Source organism: Malurus melanocephalus, unplaced genomic scaffold, assembly GCF_030028575.1.
Source record: "Malurus melanocephalus ecotype Western Australia unplaced genomic scaffold, MMel_1.1 scaffold_211, whole genome shotgun sequence".
In the NCBI taxonomy this organism is placed as follows: Eukaryota; Metazoa; Chordata; class Aves; order Passeriformes; family Maluridae; genus Malurus; species Malurus melanocephalus.
This window is the reverse complement of record NW_026623443.1, coordinates 371124-385582: the sequence shown is the minus strand read 5'-3', so window position 1 is coordinate 385582 and position 14459 is coordinate 371124. Positions and strand designations below refer to the sequence as shown.

Genomic DNA, 14459 nt, shown 5'->3' with positions numbered 1-14459 from the left:
GTCTACACCAATGCAGCACAGAGGACAGGGAGTGAGTGGTGGAACTTGACAGCCACATAGGAATGTGAGTGGAGAAGGGAATAAATGCTGAGAGCTGAAGGAAAAAAGTTCCACTCTCCAGTCACACAGCAACAGCTTTCCAGCCCACCTTCATCACTTAACCCAGCTCTACAGGAACCAGGGGACCCAAAACAGACCCCAGAGAAGTCTGCTAAAGTTAACCTTGCCCCTTCCTTACCAAAGCTGTGTAAAYGCCTGTTAACAGCTGCATGATGCTGAACAGTTACCCATTACTTATTTTTTATACACATAGGTCCACACTAATAGAATCAGTTTGCACACATAAACCCGATCAAGATGCAAGAATRCATTATCTGCTAAGTGCTTGATTTGCAACTGTTCTTGTGTTTCCCCTCTTGATTTACCACAACACTAAGAAGTGGATTTCAGGGATGAAAGCTTAATTCTTCAGCAAAACTTCAAATCAACTACACTAAGGAAAGGCTGCCAACCTGATTTTGAAGTTAAGTAAAAGCAAAAAAGAATTGTTCAGAGACCAGAAAGAAAATAAAGCATGACTTCTAACATAAAACTCTAATTTTGTTGGATTGCCTGCTTCCAAGGAAGACTAATGTTCTGAAGATATCAAAAAACATGCACATCCACATRACTTAAAGTTTAAGTTTTCTAATGTTTTACAAAAAAACAACCATTATTAATCTCTYTGTGGACTGACCAAGCAGAATATAACTCACCAGACTCTCAGAGTTGTTTATGTGTATTCCAGTGCTTTGAGAGGTAAGCAGTGCCTTCTATTCCTCATTGTCATTATTAAAATTATTATTTGACATAGTGCTGTAATTTGTAAGGCAACTGTAAAAGAAAACACGTATCTAACCAAGAAAATACTAATAATAACTTTTTGTTTTTCTTTGTAGCCCAATGTCTAGGATCTTCAAATCCTTAAAAACACTAACAAAATAAACTTAACAATATTCCCAAAAGGAAGAGCAAACAAATATTATTCCCAGTAACAGATTTAAAAAACTGAGTCATAACGAATTTAAATTATTTAAAGACAGATTAGTGGACGTTTGACACTAAATCTTAGATTACTTAACTSTAAATGAATATGCAATTTGGGGGAATAGTGATAGGCTTAACCAGATGCATGACAGCTTTCTCAGGGAATGCCATGCTCTACAGACACCAGATCATCAGCCTGAAATTAAGCACCCAGACCAGGTGGTACCAAAATCATATCTCAATTGCAATCATATCTCTGCTGTATAACTCCCACCTCCCATAGAATTTAGGAAASTTCACTTCAGATTTTCCCTTGTGCAGCTGTTATTGAGGTCTACAGAATCTCCTCACGGAGAAAGAAACAGCTTGGTCTTAATGAAAGCCTAGGTTCTGTCAGGAAAATAGCCATTCTCTCAAAGAACAGAGGAGAGACTGGCAGCTAGAACTACCTGTCCCCCATTTCAATTATTTTGAAGAACTGCAGGGTGCTGTAGATGGTCCTAAATGAAAGCAAGTGCAGAGGATGGTATTTGGGGAATATGTACTATCCCTGGAACTGAACATGTGGTTAGGATGGATGGTACAAGAGGTGTGTTCAAAAWTTGATCTCAACCCATCCAGGTTTTGGCATTTTTCATTTTCATCCCACTTCCCCCCGTTTTATACCAGTCTCTCTTACATGAGCACCATACTGTGTAAATTGCAGAGAAGTTTCGTGAGGTGAACAGCTGAGACCAGGCTGACTAGAAGACTCACCTTTACTAAGGAGCTAACCAGYAGATTAGGTTCTACATAAGTAAAAGGCTTCAGCATTCACTCAMTTCACAGCCWCAAGGCAATGACTTCTTTAAACTGTCCTGAAAAAAAAAAGAAAAAATACACAAYAATGGATTGGAATCCTCCACAATTTATAAAGTGGATACATTGACATTTCATTTCTAGGAATTAAATTACTGCACTGTTCTGCTAAAGAATAGCTGCTACTAAAATCAAAAACTTTTTTTTTTCCCAAAGGAATCAAACTAACTTGGAGGTCTCAAGGAAAGTAAAGCAAGGGTATCTGATCCTATCCTCCTTGGATAGTTTCAGAGTCAAATATCAGTAGGTGATGCATTCAAGCAACTWTGCATAAGCATCAACTATGCTTTCTTCCTTTTGCATTTCACTCCTGCTCATCCATCCAAATTACTTTAATGAGGTTTCTTGAGGCGATCATTCAATTAAGCCTTGCTGATCATCAGCAGATTATGCAAAATCAATTTTATTTCTCAAAATGCAGTCTTCTTCCAAGCAATTTAAGACAAATCAGAAATCTCTGCATTGAATCACAGAGGCAGGTCAAGTGAGTATTAGCATGATTTCAATTATACAGTGATTAGTTCTATCAAACAACACAAAATGTAGTGGAATATAGACTTCCTGGTTTATGCTGCATTTTTGAGTGCTTTATATTTCTTTAAAATATAATAGAGGCAATGAAAAAAAAATCAAGATTATGAATTTTTAAATGGAAAGAGCAATAAGCTAATCCTCTCTACAAACTCAATAAAATCCCATGTAATTTAATTTTTCTGGGGAAAAAAATACTTCACCAGCATTTCCCGCATAGGTTCAAGGTTCTCACGCTATGAATTTGATCTCCTGGAAGTTATTCTCAGTTTAAAAAAAGGCRGATTTATAAATGGTTTTTCGTAGTTCACCCATAGGTTCATGAAAAATATCCACTAGGTGTACCTTTTATCAAGATTTTATAATCTATATCTGCACAAATCAGACTGAATTTAAATACATTATCTTTAAATCTTATACTCTGTTATTATGGTGCAATGCCYGATCTCTTTTCCCTATAGTGCTATCACAGTAACTACACTTTTAACAACATTGTTGCAGCAAGGAAGAATGAGGTAGCACCATTGCAAAAAAAATATTTTATCAGACAAGTGCACTCAGAATCAATTTAAGTCTATCTAGGTTTTSACTACTCCTAAAAAGGCCACCACCACCTTCCTTTCCTCTTCACCTTCTGGTTTACCACTCCAGTCCATCTCTTGGGCAGACAAAATAAACTACCAAGGCAAAACTTGAAAGTTAACAGAGCAAATGCATAAATTCTGTTTTAAAGACACATTTCCTGATCTGCTTTACAGCCATATGGTGGTGAGTGCCTGTACAACGGGACAGTGGAACATGCAGTGGGAGCAATGGGAGGATGCAGGATTGTCCTTTTAGCAGCCTGTCATAGTTGCTTATGCAACCATGAAAGCACAGCCCCATCAGAAACACCCTCACAAATGGCCCAGAAAGTTGAGCTTCCTCCACTCTGCAAAAGCTGATGTCAGCAGGGCACTCCTACACCCACCACGCTGAGCTGGAGCCCACAGTGCAGATTATCAGCCCCCACAGTGCAAAGAGGCAGGAACTCAAGCCTGTCCTTAACAAGYGCTTGTTGTTAGCTATGGATCATGGTTGCTGCCTTAACAAACATCCCAGGATGGCGTTTTAAAAGCAGGCCAAGGGAAAGGAATGATTCTGGGAATTCCTGCTTGAGAAAGACATAAAACATTCCAAGTCGGACAGCAGAGGGAGGTTACCCATTTTCCTTAAGGCAGAAAACTGCTGCCTCCTTCTCTAGACATCGGCAAACAAACCTACAACTGCAGAAGAAAGCCCTCCCTGCTCTACTGTCCTGCCCTACTTTTCTCCTTCCTCCTCCCTGCTACCACCACCTGTGGGGAGGCAGAGCTCCAGGAAGGAACCCAAAGGCACCAAGTTCTGGCCACAAGCAGGTGCAGGTCAACCCAGCTGCGGGAACAAACTAACAGTTACAAAGGACAAAAACTTTCAGATSAGGCTCCTTCCAACATCTTGCAATTCAGTGTGATCTACAACAGCTAATCCTATTAAAATCAACTGGATGTTTGCCATTGCCTTCAGCAGGAGGCCTTAAGGGCACACACTAAATGCATCAGCAATTTGAGTGGATGGGAGCTGCATATGCTTGCCTGAGTGCATTACTGAGCCTGAGAGCTGACCTTTAGATGGACAAAAACATGTGCCTCTTATGCCCAGCTCGTACGAGCTTTTAAAGGATATATCCAAGGACTTTAATTGCAAGCAAGCATATTGATCCTGGTGGATTTCACTGCTATTATGCCAGTCCCACACCTGAGCAGAATTTTTTAAAATGAATTTCCAATGGCTTCAAGAGCAYTGCTCCCTTTAAAGACCACCTAGAGGCCTGTGGCAAGGGTAACATTTCGTCCAAACTGCGGTAGCCACTGCCCCCTGGAATGCAATTGTCTGGGATCTAACAGTCAAAGCACAGCTGGATTCAATCAGATATTTCAGATAAGACCTCCAAATAAAGCCCTCTCCCTCACATGTTAAATACTGTTTACTGTCAGTTTTAGATGAGACAGAAAATTGAAGACTGTAGGATGCTGGACTCCCTGTGCCTTTTTTTACAGGTTTCAGCCTGTAGGTCCTGGCTAAATATCCAGCATATTTGCATTCTGGCTGGCAAACCCTACACAAATGAGTAAGGCAGCCTTCCCTTYCCCTGCTGAGCTGGAGTGCATTACTGCAACCCACAGGAAGCCAGCTACATTTCAGCTCAGAGATGACTGCTCTACAGGCAGAAAATACACTCAAAAGCCTGGAAATATCTCAATGCAATTTGGAATGATTTGGGMTGAAAAAGATAAAAACAACCTATGATTTTAAGAAATTAATTGTGGAAGAAAATCAAATGAAATAAAGGATTTTTATAACAGTGATCAATCTGCTAAAAACATACTACCTATGTCRATGTTATTTAAATAGAAAATGTGAAGGAAAAGTCTATTTAATCCTTTTCACATGGGTTCTCTGCCAGTTAAATTCAGGATAGGATTCCAGGAACTTCTTTCTATGACCTGGACAATTYGGAACATAACTTCCCTACCATGTAGATACATTATTCTGAAGCTATTTGATGCAGCTTCTCCAAAGCACTTTGTCATTGACAGTTACAGAGATCAGCTTGGACAGACCATGTCCTCATCTAAAAAGGACATGCGGTTGCCAACAAACCTTAATTTCTCCATCTCCTCACCCACAGTAATTGGAAAAAGAATTTCTAAAGATAAGGCATGTCAGCTGGTAGAAAGAAAGTAAAATGAAYGTGAAATATTAAAGTGACACTACTGGGGGACTGGATTTTGTATTTTTTTGCCAGTAGATCTTTGATCAGAGACCCAAACATGGGCCAGAATATGTCAAACACAGATAAGAAGCTGTCAAGTATCATCTAGACCCTACTGAAAATACAAATAAATGTGATCTGAATGACCTTAAATTTGGGGGAAATTCTTCAGCATTCAACTCTGCACTACAGTCTCCTTTTATCTTTGTTCCAATAGAGAAGTAAAAGGTCCATATGGATGATACAGGGCACAGTGCCTTAGCACTGTTGTATTTCAGATGAGAAACATCACCMCATSCAATCYGCATTACAGTAATTCAACATCTCARGACAATTTTCACAAACATTTGGTATGTTTGCTTTGCTATACTAATCAAATTCCATTTCAAGTTCCTTCTATTTCTATTTTCCCAGTCGTTTCAAATGGGAGTTGAGATATTTCTAAAATACTGTGCAGCAGATGTTGTAACTCAGGAGTGGGTGAAGTGGGGCCAGGAAAACAAAAGCAGGGAGCTATGAAGAGTGAATTGTTTTCCAGGTTTTGCTGTTTATTTGTTGTGCTGTGTTATGCAAGTRGCTTATCCTCTGTGCCCCAGCACTGCTAGCTGTTGAAAGCATATGTTCCCAGAGGACTTCCCAGAGTCTCATTATTTTTTYGTCGGAGAAAAGCACTGCAAAACTGATGAAAAATGCCACAGAAGRGTGCAAAGTTTTATTAGCCTTTTAAGGTCTGATCAGAAGGCCACTGGAGCAGAAAAATAAGACACTTCCAATTACTTCAGTGGACTTTGAATTGGACTTTAAGTCAGCCCTCACTCAGTGAACTGCACGCATTTGTCATTTCCTTTACTCTGTTTCAATGTCATTGCCCACTTGCAGCAGAGCATTCCTGGGGAAAGTAGTATACCAATCAGCAAGAGTTGTTTTCTTTTACTACCTATTGAAATTATACTTTCTTTTAACTCAAAATTTATTTTAAATTACATTTTAAAATACCACTGAAAAATTCTGAAGATGTTCACAAGATAGATGGGCTTAACAGTGTAAAAAGATTAAACCATAAAGAAGTGTATGCTGCAGATATTTACACCCTAAGAGGCATCTGCTGTCACTCTGAACTTGTTCTACTGCAAAGAGTTAAAGCTTCTAGAGGCTGGTGGGTTTCTTGTTGTGCCACCTGAAGACAAGAGAGGAAAGGAAAAAAAAACCAGCCACAGCCAGTTAGCCACAGTAGATGGAGTTCTCARGAGCACATCTGCAAATTAAGCAGCTAGATTCCCCTCCATCAGGCTGTCTCTCCATGCCACGAGCCCCCTGTGCTGTCACAGAAGATTCCTCAAATTGCTCACATYTGAATCCCAAATACACAGAAAGATYACGGARGACACAAAAAACCGCTATCAGCCAGGTACGTCTAAATTACTGTTCTCCTAAAGCATGCTTGGTTGATGCACTTAGGAATTTTTTTGAGAAATACTATATAAAAAACTTCCTTCCTTAGGTTTCTTTATGGAGGACTTCAAGGCCTCTCTGTGTGTCTGGATATGATTTTGATTGTGGAGAATTTGGAAACAGCACTTGCTTTTTAGTGGTATTCTTTTCTATTTTGGAATGAAAAAACAGATCTGTCAGAGAAAAAAAAAATACAATACTGTAAAATTAATTTAATTCTATCATAGAATACCTGTGCTGATGCCAAAGTAAATGCAAACTCATTAATTTAATGGTCAGCAATGGGTGTTTACCAACTAAGGCTCCATGTTATCCTGCAATCCATTCTCTCAGTATGCTCTCAATCAGTGCCACTCAAAGATCTTATTTTTCTATAAAAGAAGAAAGGTTCTTCGTGTTTGCTACAGTTCATAAGATCAACTCATTCATCATTCATTATTTCGTAGCATTCAAATTACTGTGAAATTCTTACAAATAATACTTTCAATGTTGAAAAATATGAGATGTCAAACTAAACCGCAGCACTGATTAGTCATTGTTCTCCTGATCAGAATGTTTTTGTTGCCTAATTGAGTACCAGGCAATGCACATAGGTAAACAAACCATTTCCGCATAGGGTCAAAGAGGACAACAAGTAATAACCACAGTTTGGGAATGACTCAGAGCCTAAACATTGTCATCTAGTGAAATTTTATAAAACCTGTACTTATTAGGACCTAGGACACAAAACCAATGGGAGACTTCTTTCCATAGAAGTTAGAAGACAAGGAAGAATATCCAAARGTATATAAAATGTCACTTGCTGTTTGGGTGACTGCTACCCCTTGTTTCTAATAGACATTCCTCCTGTACTTCTCTGTGAACACTTAATATAGTGTCTGAAATGATATCTAAAATTGTAACTATGTCCATCTATTGCCATTGTAAGCACATTATAATTTTAAATTATATTAGCTAGTGCTTTTACAAAACACCTCTTTTCATYTGAGCCTTCTATAAATACATCTCCCAACATATCTATCTAAATGTGAATTCCTTATAATCTCTTCTTGCCATATAAACAACTCTTACCTGGAACAACCACTTGCTCAAAATACTGATTTTAAAATAAATTCAGAATAGTATTAGTTTTCTTCTTTCTGTTAGCTTAGCTTCTAGCTCAGGTCTCTACGGCTTCCTAAATAAGGGGCTTATAAAAGTAATGCTGAGACTCTCATTTATTTGTATCACCCTTACAGTTTAACCTTTTAGAAAAATACCAAATATGATTAACTATGACTCAAGTCATCATAACTGCTAATTGTTAATGTAAATTCACCCTTCTCTTTCTATTTGTCTTTACTCCTTGTAGTGTCTCTTCCCYRGTATCTYGTGCTGCACCACAACAAAGGCATTYGTTTCCCTCTGCACTATCTGTAATGCTAATCCAACTCCACAATGACAGTTTTGAGCATAAAGCCACAAAAAAAAGCATTTTAAACTCGTTGCTCATAAGGTTAGATCTTTACCTTCTGGGTTCCCTGAAGCTGTTCAGGGTTAGATGAGCCATGCCCCAAAGGAATTAGTGGTATTGGGAGGTTAGAGGTGGAGGTCAGCACAGCAAAAGAGCAATGACACTCTATTAACACACTGTAATTAGCATGACAACACATAGAAAGCCAAAGCAATTCTAAGAAGGAGCTACTTCTGTCAAAAAGTCTCAGATAAATAGTCCCTCCATTATTTACTGAACTGCTTGCTCATGTAAAGTTCAAGAAATATTACGAGATTATGAAGAAGTGTGTTTAAGTGTGCTTAACAAGTATATTTTCTGGGTCTATCAMTCAAATAATTTTCACTCTGTATCTATAGTCTCTTCAGATAGTAAACTCCTCAGAAATGAGCATTGCTCAATATTTGGGAAATAGTTTGTAACATTGTGGAACTAATAATTGTCATATTTGGAGATTCTTTAAGTACATGTAAAAATATAAGATGCACACTAATATGTCAATTAAATTGTTGGCCACTTTTAATATGCTCATTAGATTTCAAATATAAACCAAATAATATAAGTCAAATGTAGAACAGTAGTGCTACAAAATAAAGAACACTTATTTTTGCATACAGAACAGAAATTTTCTTATGGCATCTTCAGTATGGAAGACATTTTACTTTTCYAAAGATCCCATAAAACCAAAGAAGCAAAGTAACCTATGAAAAAAGAGACAAATGACATCTAATTCAGCAAGCCCAACTYAGTGCAAGCTCCTCTGATGATGCCATTTTTGAATGCTTGTAAGAAACAAGCAGCAGATTCCTGTTTAGCATATCACCTGAAGGTAAATAACTTTATAAGTCTTTCTTCATGCATAATAAGGACAAAACCTGCTGTGTACACTGACACGCTCAGAAAAAGGTTCACTAATTTAATTAACTTATAACTGAACTTCACCTACAGTGCAGTACTTCTGAAAATTATTCTAAATGTAGAAAAAACCTACCACCTTCAGGGCAGAGGCATTAGACTACACAGTGAACAGAACTCAACCATGATCTCTGGATGATTCCACAACATAAGACAGCCATTCCATGGACTGTTTCTCAAACAGACTCAGTAATGGCTATGCCTACTCTGTGCTCTGGCCTGAAAACATCTCACCTTTGAAAAACATTTCATGGCAGATCCCTRTTTTAGCACAGCAGTTTGCACACCAGTCTGCAGGCAGTGTAGCAATATGGTACAACATGGCAATTTATGTAGTCTGTGTCATCAGTTCCCATGTTTTTACAGCGACTCTTCCTGTACACAATGTTGTTCAGATTCCCCCAGGTTTTGATGTCATATAACTAGAAGCCACCAATCCTTCCTTAAAAAAGAAACCCCGAGTGTCTTGTTTTTGTTGTTTTAGCAAAATGAAAAGCAGGAACAGGGAAAATATGAATCCTAATGATTTCAAAACAAGGAATTAAATTTTAAAATGGAGAGGGATTTAGAGTTTCTTTTGTACTCTTTAGTTTACACCTTTAAATTCTAGGGATTTGGCAAAGGCTGGGACAAACAACTTAGACATTATTAATAAAGGGCACAAATCTGCTGTCACCAAAGGTCAGCGCCAATGAATCAGCCAGTTATTTCCCTCCCTTGTGGGGGAAAAAAGTGGCCCCACAAGCCCTGATTCTGAATCTCAGCCAATTATTGTGTATGACTGAGGCCTGGGAAAAGAAAGGGAGTGTTAACAGCCCACATGGAGGAGGAATGCCGCATCTTGGCTACTGTTGAGAAACGGAGATTGGAATGTAGAATTGATAACGCAGGTGKCTGGAAATTATAARCATTACTAATACTGTARCTTTTRCAAACTCACCAATTATGTTCTGATTACTAATTAAACAGCTGTCTCTYAACCAATGTATGTTTGACAYAAATGTATACTCTGGTTGCTAAAGTGGATAAAAGAGGCTTGTCCCACAATAAAGTCCTTCTTTCYCTCTGTTTTTTTCACCCACTTTTGTGTGTTTYSTATCTATTCTTTTTGTCGCTGTTTGSCCAGCAGCGACACTCCCTGGTGTCTGTGCTCTCCAAAGCTCTTCCACAGTTAATATCCAGGCTGATTACATAAACTCTTTTTGGTCTTCAAACAAGCAGGCTTACCAAAGTAAAAGATACCACTTGAAACCTACTCATGAAAGCATGAGCACAGAGCAGAGATGAAAGWCAAAGGATTCGAGCACAGTCAAGACTCGCAATCCCCCCAGAGCCCCGAGTGGGCTGTTCAGCACCGGGGTGGGATTCACCCTGGCACACCAGCCAGCCCTGCACGGCTGGAGACAGCGGGCACCGCCTGCTTGTAAATGAGATCAACAAATGCTGTCCTTTTCCTTAAACAAAACGTGCAATGCGATGTTTGCGTGCACGCCGCTCCTCCAGCCCGCTGACCGGGGCTTTGGGGCGCGTTCCCGGCCGGAACCCCCGGCCTCCTGCAGCCCCGGGCGGGATGAGGGGCGGGATGAGGGGCGGACACGGCTCCCGCACCCCGGGGCCCTGGGCCTGCGCCATCCTGGAGGCTCCAGCTCCAGCCCGGCATCCGCGGCCGCCTCAGGGCGACAAACRGGCAGGAAACCCCGGCTTGTGGCATCCCCGGCCCGCTCCCGAATCCCGCCGCCAGCAGACCGGCCCCGCGGCCCCACTCACCGCCGACGGCTCTCTGAGCCTGCCGGTGCCGATTCCCCAGCGCCGGGACGAGCCAGCGGCGGCCGGGCCGGGCCGGGGAGCCCAGCGGGAACTACCGAGCCCGGGAACCCAGCGGGAACTACCGGCCCCAGCAGCCCGCGGGGCCGCGTTCCCATGGGAGCGGCCGCGCCCGCCCCGGGGAGGCACCGCGCCTGGTGCGGGGTCCGTGTGCCCGCAGCCCTGTGTGCACAAAATCCGCGAAACACCGCGGAACTGCTGTGATTTATTCGAGTCCTGTTGAATGGTTGGTTTAGCCTCTAATGCATTTTTGATCTGGTTGTTTTGTTTTTTTTATTTTCTCAGCTGCAGCATGGCYCAGTCAACAAGCGAAATGTCGCTACAGATGGTGTCCACCGTCAGTAACTCTGCCTTGCTTCAACCAGGCTTCTCTCTCCTGAATTTTGATGGGCATGTTTTCTTTTTTGGTCAGAAAGGATGGCCAAAGAGATCCTGCCCCACTGGTGTTTTCCTCCTCGATATAAAGCAGAACGAGCTCAAAATGAAACCAGCCCTCTTCTCTAAAGATTCATGTTACCTTCCCCCTCTCCGTTATCCTGCTCTTTGCACACTCAGAAGTGATGCTAGTTCTGATGAGTACCAGTATATCATCCATGGTGGTAAAACACCTAACAATGACCTTTCTGATAAGATTTAYTTTATGAGTCTGGTAAGCAAAACTAGCAAGAAAATGACATTCCAATGCATTGAGAAAGAACTGTGTGGAGATGTCCCCGAAGCTAGATATGGGCATACAATTAATGTCGTTCATAGTCGGGGAAAAAGCATGAGTGTTCTATTTGGAGGGAGATCGTATACTCCTCTTGCACAAAGAACTACYGAAAAATGGAACAGTGTGGTTGACTGTTTGCCGTCTGTGTTTCTCATTGATTTTGAGTTTGGGTGCTGTACATCATACATACTCCCRGAGCTTCAAGATGGGCTTTCTTTCCACGTTTCAATTGCCAGAGATGATACAATCTACATCTTGGGAGGCCATTCACTTCAAAATAACACACGGTCCCCCARCTTGTACAAGCTAAAAATCGATCTGCCCCTGGGCAGCCCATCTGTGACCTGCACCATCCTGCCAGGAGGGATATCAGTGTCAAGTGCTATAGTGACCCAGATCAGTGACACTGAATTTGTCCTTGTTGGTGGCTACCACTCTGACAACCAGAAACGRTTGGTGTGTAACACCATAGTTCTGGAAGACAGTAAGATAGAGATTGTTGAAAGTGCGAGCCCAGAGTGGACGCCAGATATTAAACACTGCAGAATGTGGTTTGGCTGTGATATGGGTAAAGGGTCTGTATTGCTGGGCATTCCAGGGGCCAACAARCAATTAATCCCAGATGCAAACTATTTCTACATTTTAAAATGCAAAGGAGCAGAAGAGGACAAGGAAGAAGAATTGATAACACAAATTTGCAGTCAGACGTCAAGTGAAGACCCTGGAGACTCCACTCCATTTGAAGACTCAGAGGAGTTTTGTTTTARTGCTGAAGCCAATAGCTTTGACATTGATGATGCTGACACTTACAATGAAGATGATGAAGAAGATGAATCAGAAACAGGCTATTGGATCACGTGCTGTGCCAGTTGCAATGTTGACATTAACACCTGGGTCCCTTTCTATTCAACAGAACTCAACAAGCCTGCAATGATCCTGTGTTCCAGCGGGGCTGGCCACTGGGTCCATGCGCAGTGTATGGATCTCTCGGAGACCATGCTTCTGCRTCTCTCAGAAGCAAATGTCAAGTACTTCTGCAACAAGCATGTTGACCTTCATAAAGGGCTACAAACTCCCCAAAAGCAACCAACCCTGAAAAAGCAACCCATGAAACCATTGCGCAGAAAGAAAACCATGAAGCTATTAACGYCAACGAAAAAGTCTTTTCTTCGGAGACTGTTTGAATAGATTTACACTKATGATTTGTATTCCCTACCTGGGAGGAAATGAAATCACAGTCAAAGGCAATGCTGGCTAAGCAAAGTGGGCTATTGCAGCTCGCAGAGATTCTTCTATCAATTATCTCACTGTTTTTGTTGCATTTCMAAGCAGATTGATCTATTCTATTTTTGTAATATCCAGACAGGGACCCYATCATAGAGGGCACTGTGCAAACACACAGACAGATATTGGTAAACTGTTTTATGCTATAACTTACTCCCCAGAAAGTTTAATGGAACTGCTGGTAGGATAAGACATTATTCCATGTAGTCAGTGCTGTTACCATCTGTCCATAAAGAACATTGTCTTGCCCATTTTAATTTTTTATCTTAGTCAGTGCTAGAARTATTTGACCTAATTTATAGCTGCATTACTGCAGTTTTATGTTGGTGTAATGAAATAAAATGAGACTAATTACTCTGGTTTTAAACAAAAGTAGTGGTGTAAGTCCCTTGCGTCAGAAATATTCAGACACTGAGGGTCACTTTTCTTCAGGGATTTTCATTATGGAAAGCTTACATATGGAGCATTTAATTCTGGATAATTAATTTTTTTTTTATTTTGAGAGTTATTGAGTGATTATATGTCGATTTTGGCTACAGTTGTGGAATATCATCTCACAGTAAAAATTAAATTGCGTTTTTAAAACTACTGTGATCATCAACTGCTTTGTGTTTGTATTTTTAAAAATTTAGTAAGGTAATAAAGTTTATAACAAAAATGACTGCATCTTTTCATGTACTCATGGGTAAATCAAACACTGTAAATCCCAAAGTTTACAAAAGGACAGCATGCATGCTTGGGAGGTCCATATGAAGCCTGATAAGGGGTCTAGCTTCACAGCCACCCCATGCTGTGAACTCCCATTGACTTCAGAAGAMATTCCTTCTGATGAACAGGACTTTTATCATTTACTTCAGGTCCTGCACTACCCATTTCTTTCTCAGCTTTCCCAGGGTGACTGTGTAGAGTGTGAAAACTTAGAAGTGCAAACTGTAGCTCAGAGTGATTCACTGAGCCAGTGGAGCATTGTGAGGGTAGAAACAAATGCAGTTGGCTGCTCAGAACATGAGGAGAAGATTGGATTCAGATTGAAAAGGACATTGTCAAGGTTGAATAGCCCAAGAGTTTACTAAGTTTTTTTGTGSATTCTTTTATTGGCTATTTGTAAAGCCTCATCATTCTTGACTTTATTTTTTATCTTTATTACTGCTCCAAACATCTTTTCAGAAAATCAATACCAGCAGCTCAACATTTGTGAGCCAACAATAATAGCTCAATATTCACAGTCCAACTTTCATGCTGGATCCCTGAATAAAAAAGAAAATCAGGACCAGCTGTCAGCCATTTGATCACTATGAGCAGACCCTGAGCAGCCACTCCTTTACAAAGTAGCATGTGAAGCACAGTGTCCCTGTCAACACAGACCTGCCTGCACAGCACTCCTCTCATAACCTTACCACCCCAAGTCAGCAGCAAAGAAAAGGGAAACCTTGCAAAGTTTCAATTTGCAGCCTTTTTGTGTGCTGAGAGGGCTTCCAGTTTGGATTGGGCTTCTGTATGGGAAGGTTATCATTTCTACATCCTGATACAGCTATAAGTTCATAGATTTCGATGCCAGCCTCCCATTTCCT

The 14459-nt window shown here is 40.7% G+C and overlaps 2 protein-coding genes across 5 annotated transcripts in view; one reads left to right on the top strand and one right to left on the bottom strand.

Annotated features, from left to right (window-relative positions):
* Positions 1-10899, bottom strand: part of IFTAP (intraflagellar transport associated protein) — a 40256-nt gene extending 29357 nt beyond the window's left edge. For 2 of the 4 annotated variants that reach the window (XM_057373965.1, XM_057373967.1), the window contains exons 1-2: positions 1783-1849; positions 756-873 (exon numbers count right to left, since the gene is read on the bottom strand). Coding sequence is in view for 1 of the 4 variants with exons in the window: in XM_057373964.1 (XP_057229947.1) it covers positions 1783-1839 (57 nt within the window). In the remaining 3 variants the exon portion in view is untranslated. Of the gene's footprint in view, positions 1-755; positions 874-1782; positions 1884-10835 lie in introns of those variants that run through there. The other 2 variants (XM_057373964.1, XM_057373966.1) reach the window with 2 other exon arrangements.
* Positions 10900-11184: 285 nt separating this feature from the next.
* On the top strand, positions 11185-12792 carry RAG2 (recombination activating 2). The gene has a single exon (XM_057373969.1). It carries the CDS (start codon positions 11185-11187, stop codon positions 12790-12792), a length of 1608 nt encoding a protein of 535 aa, XP_057229952.1.
* Positions 12793-14459: the final 1667 nt, after the last annotated feature.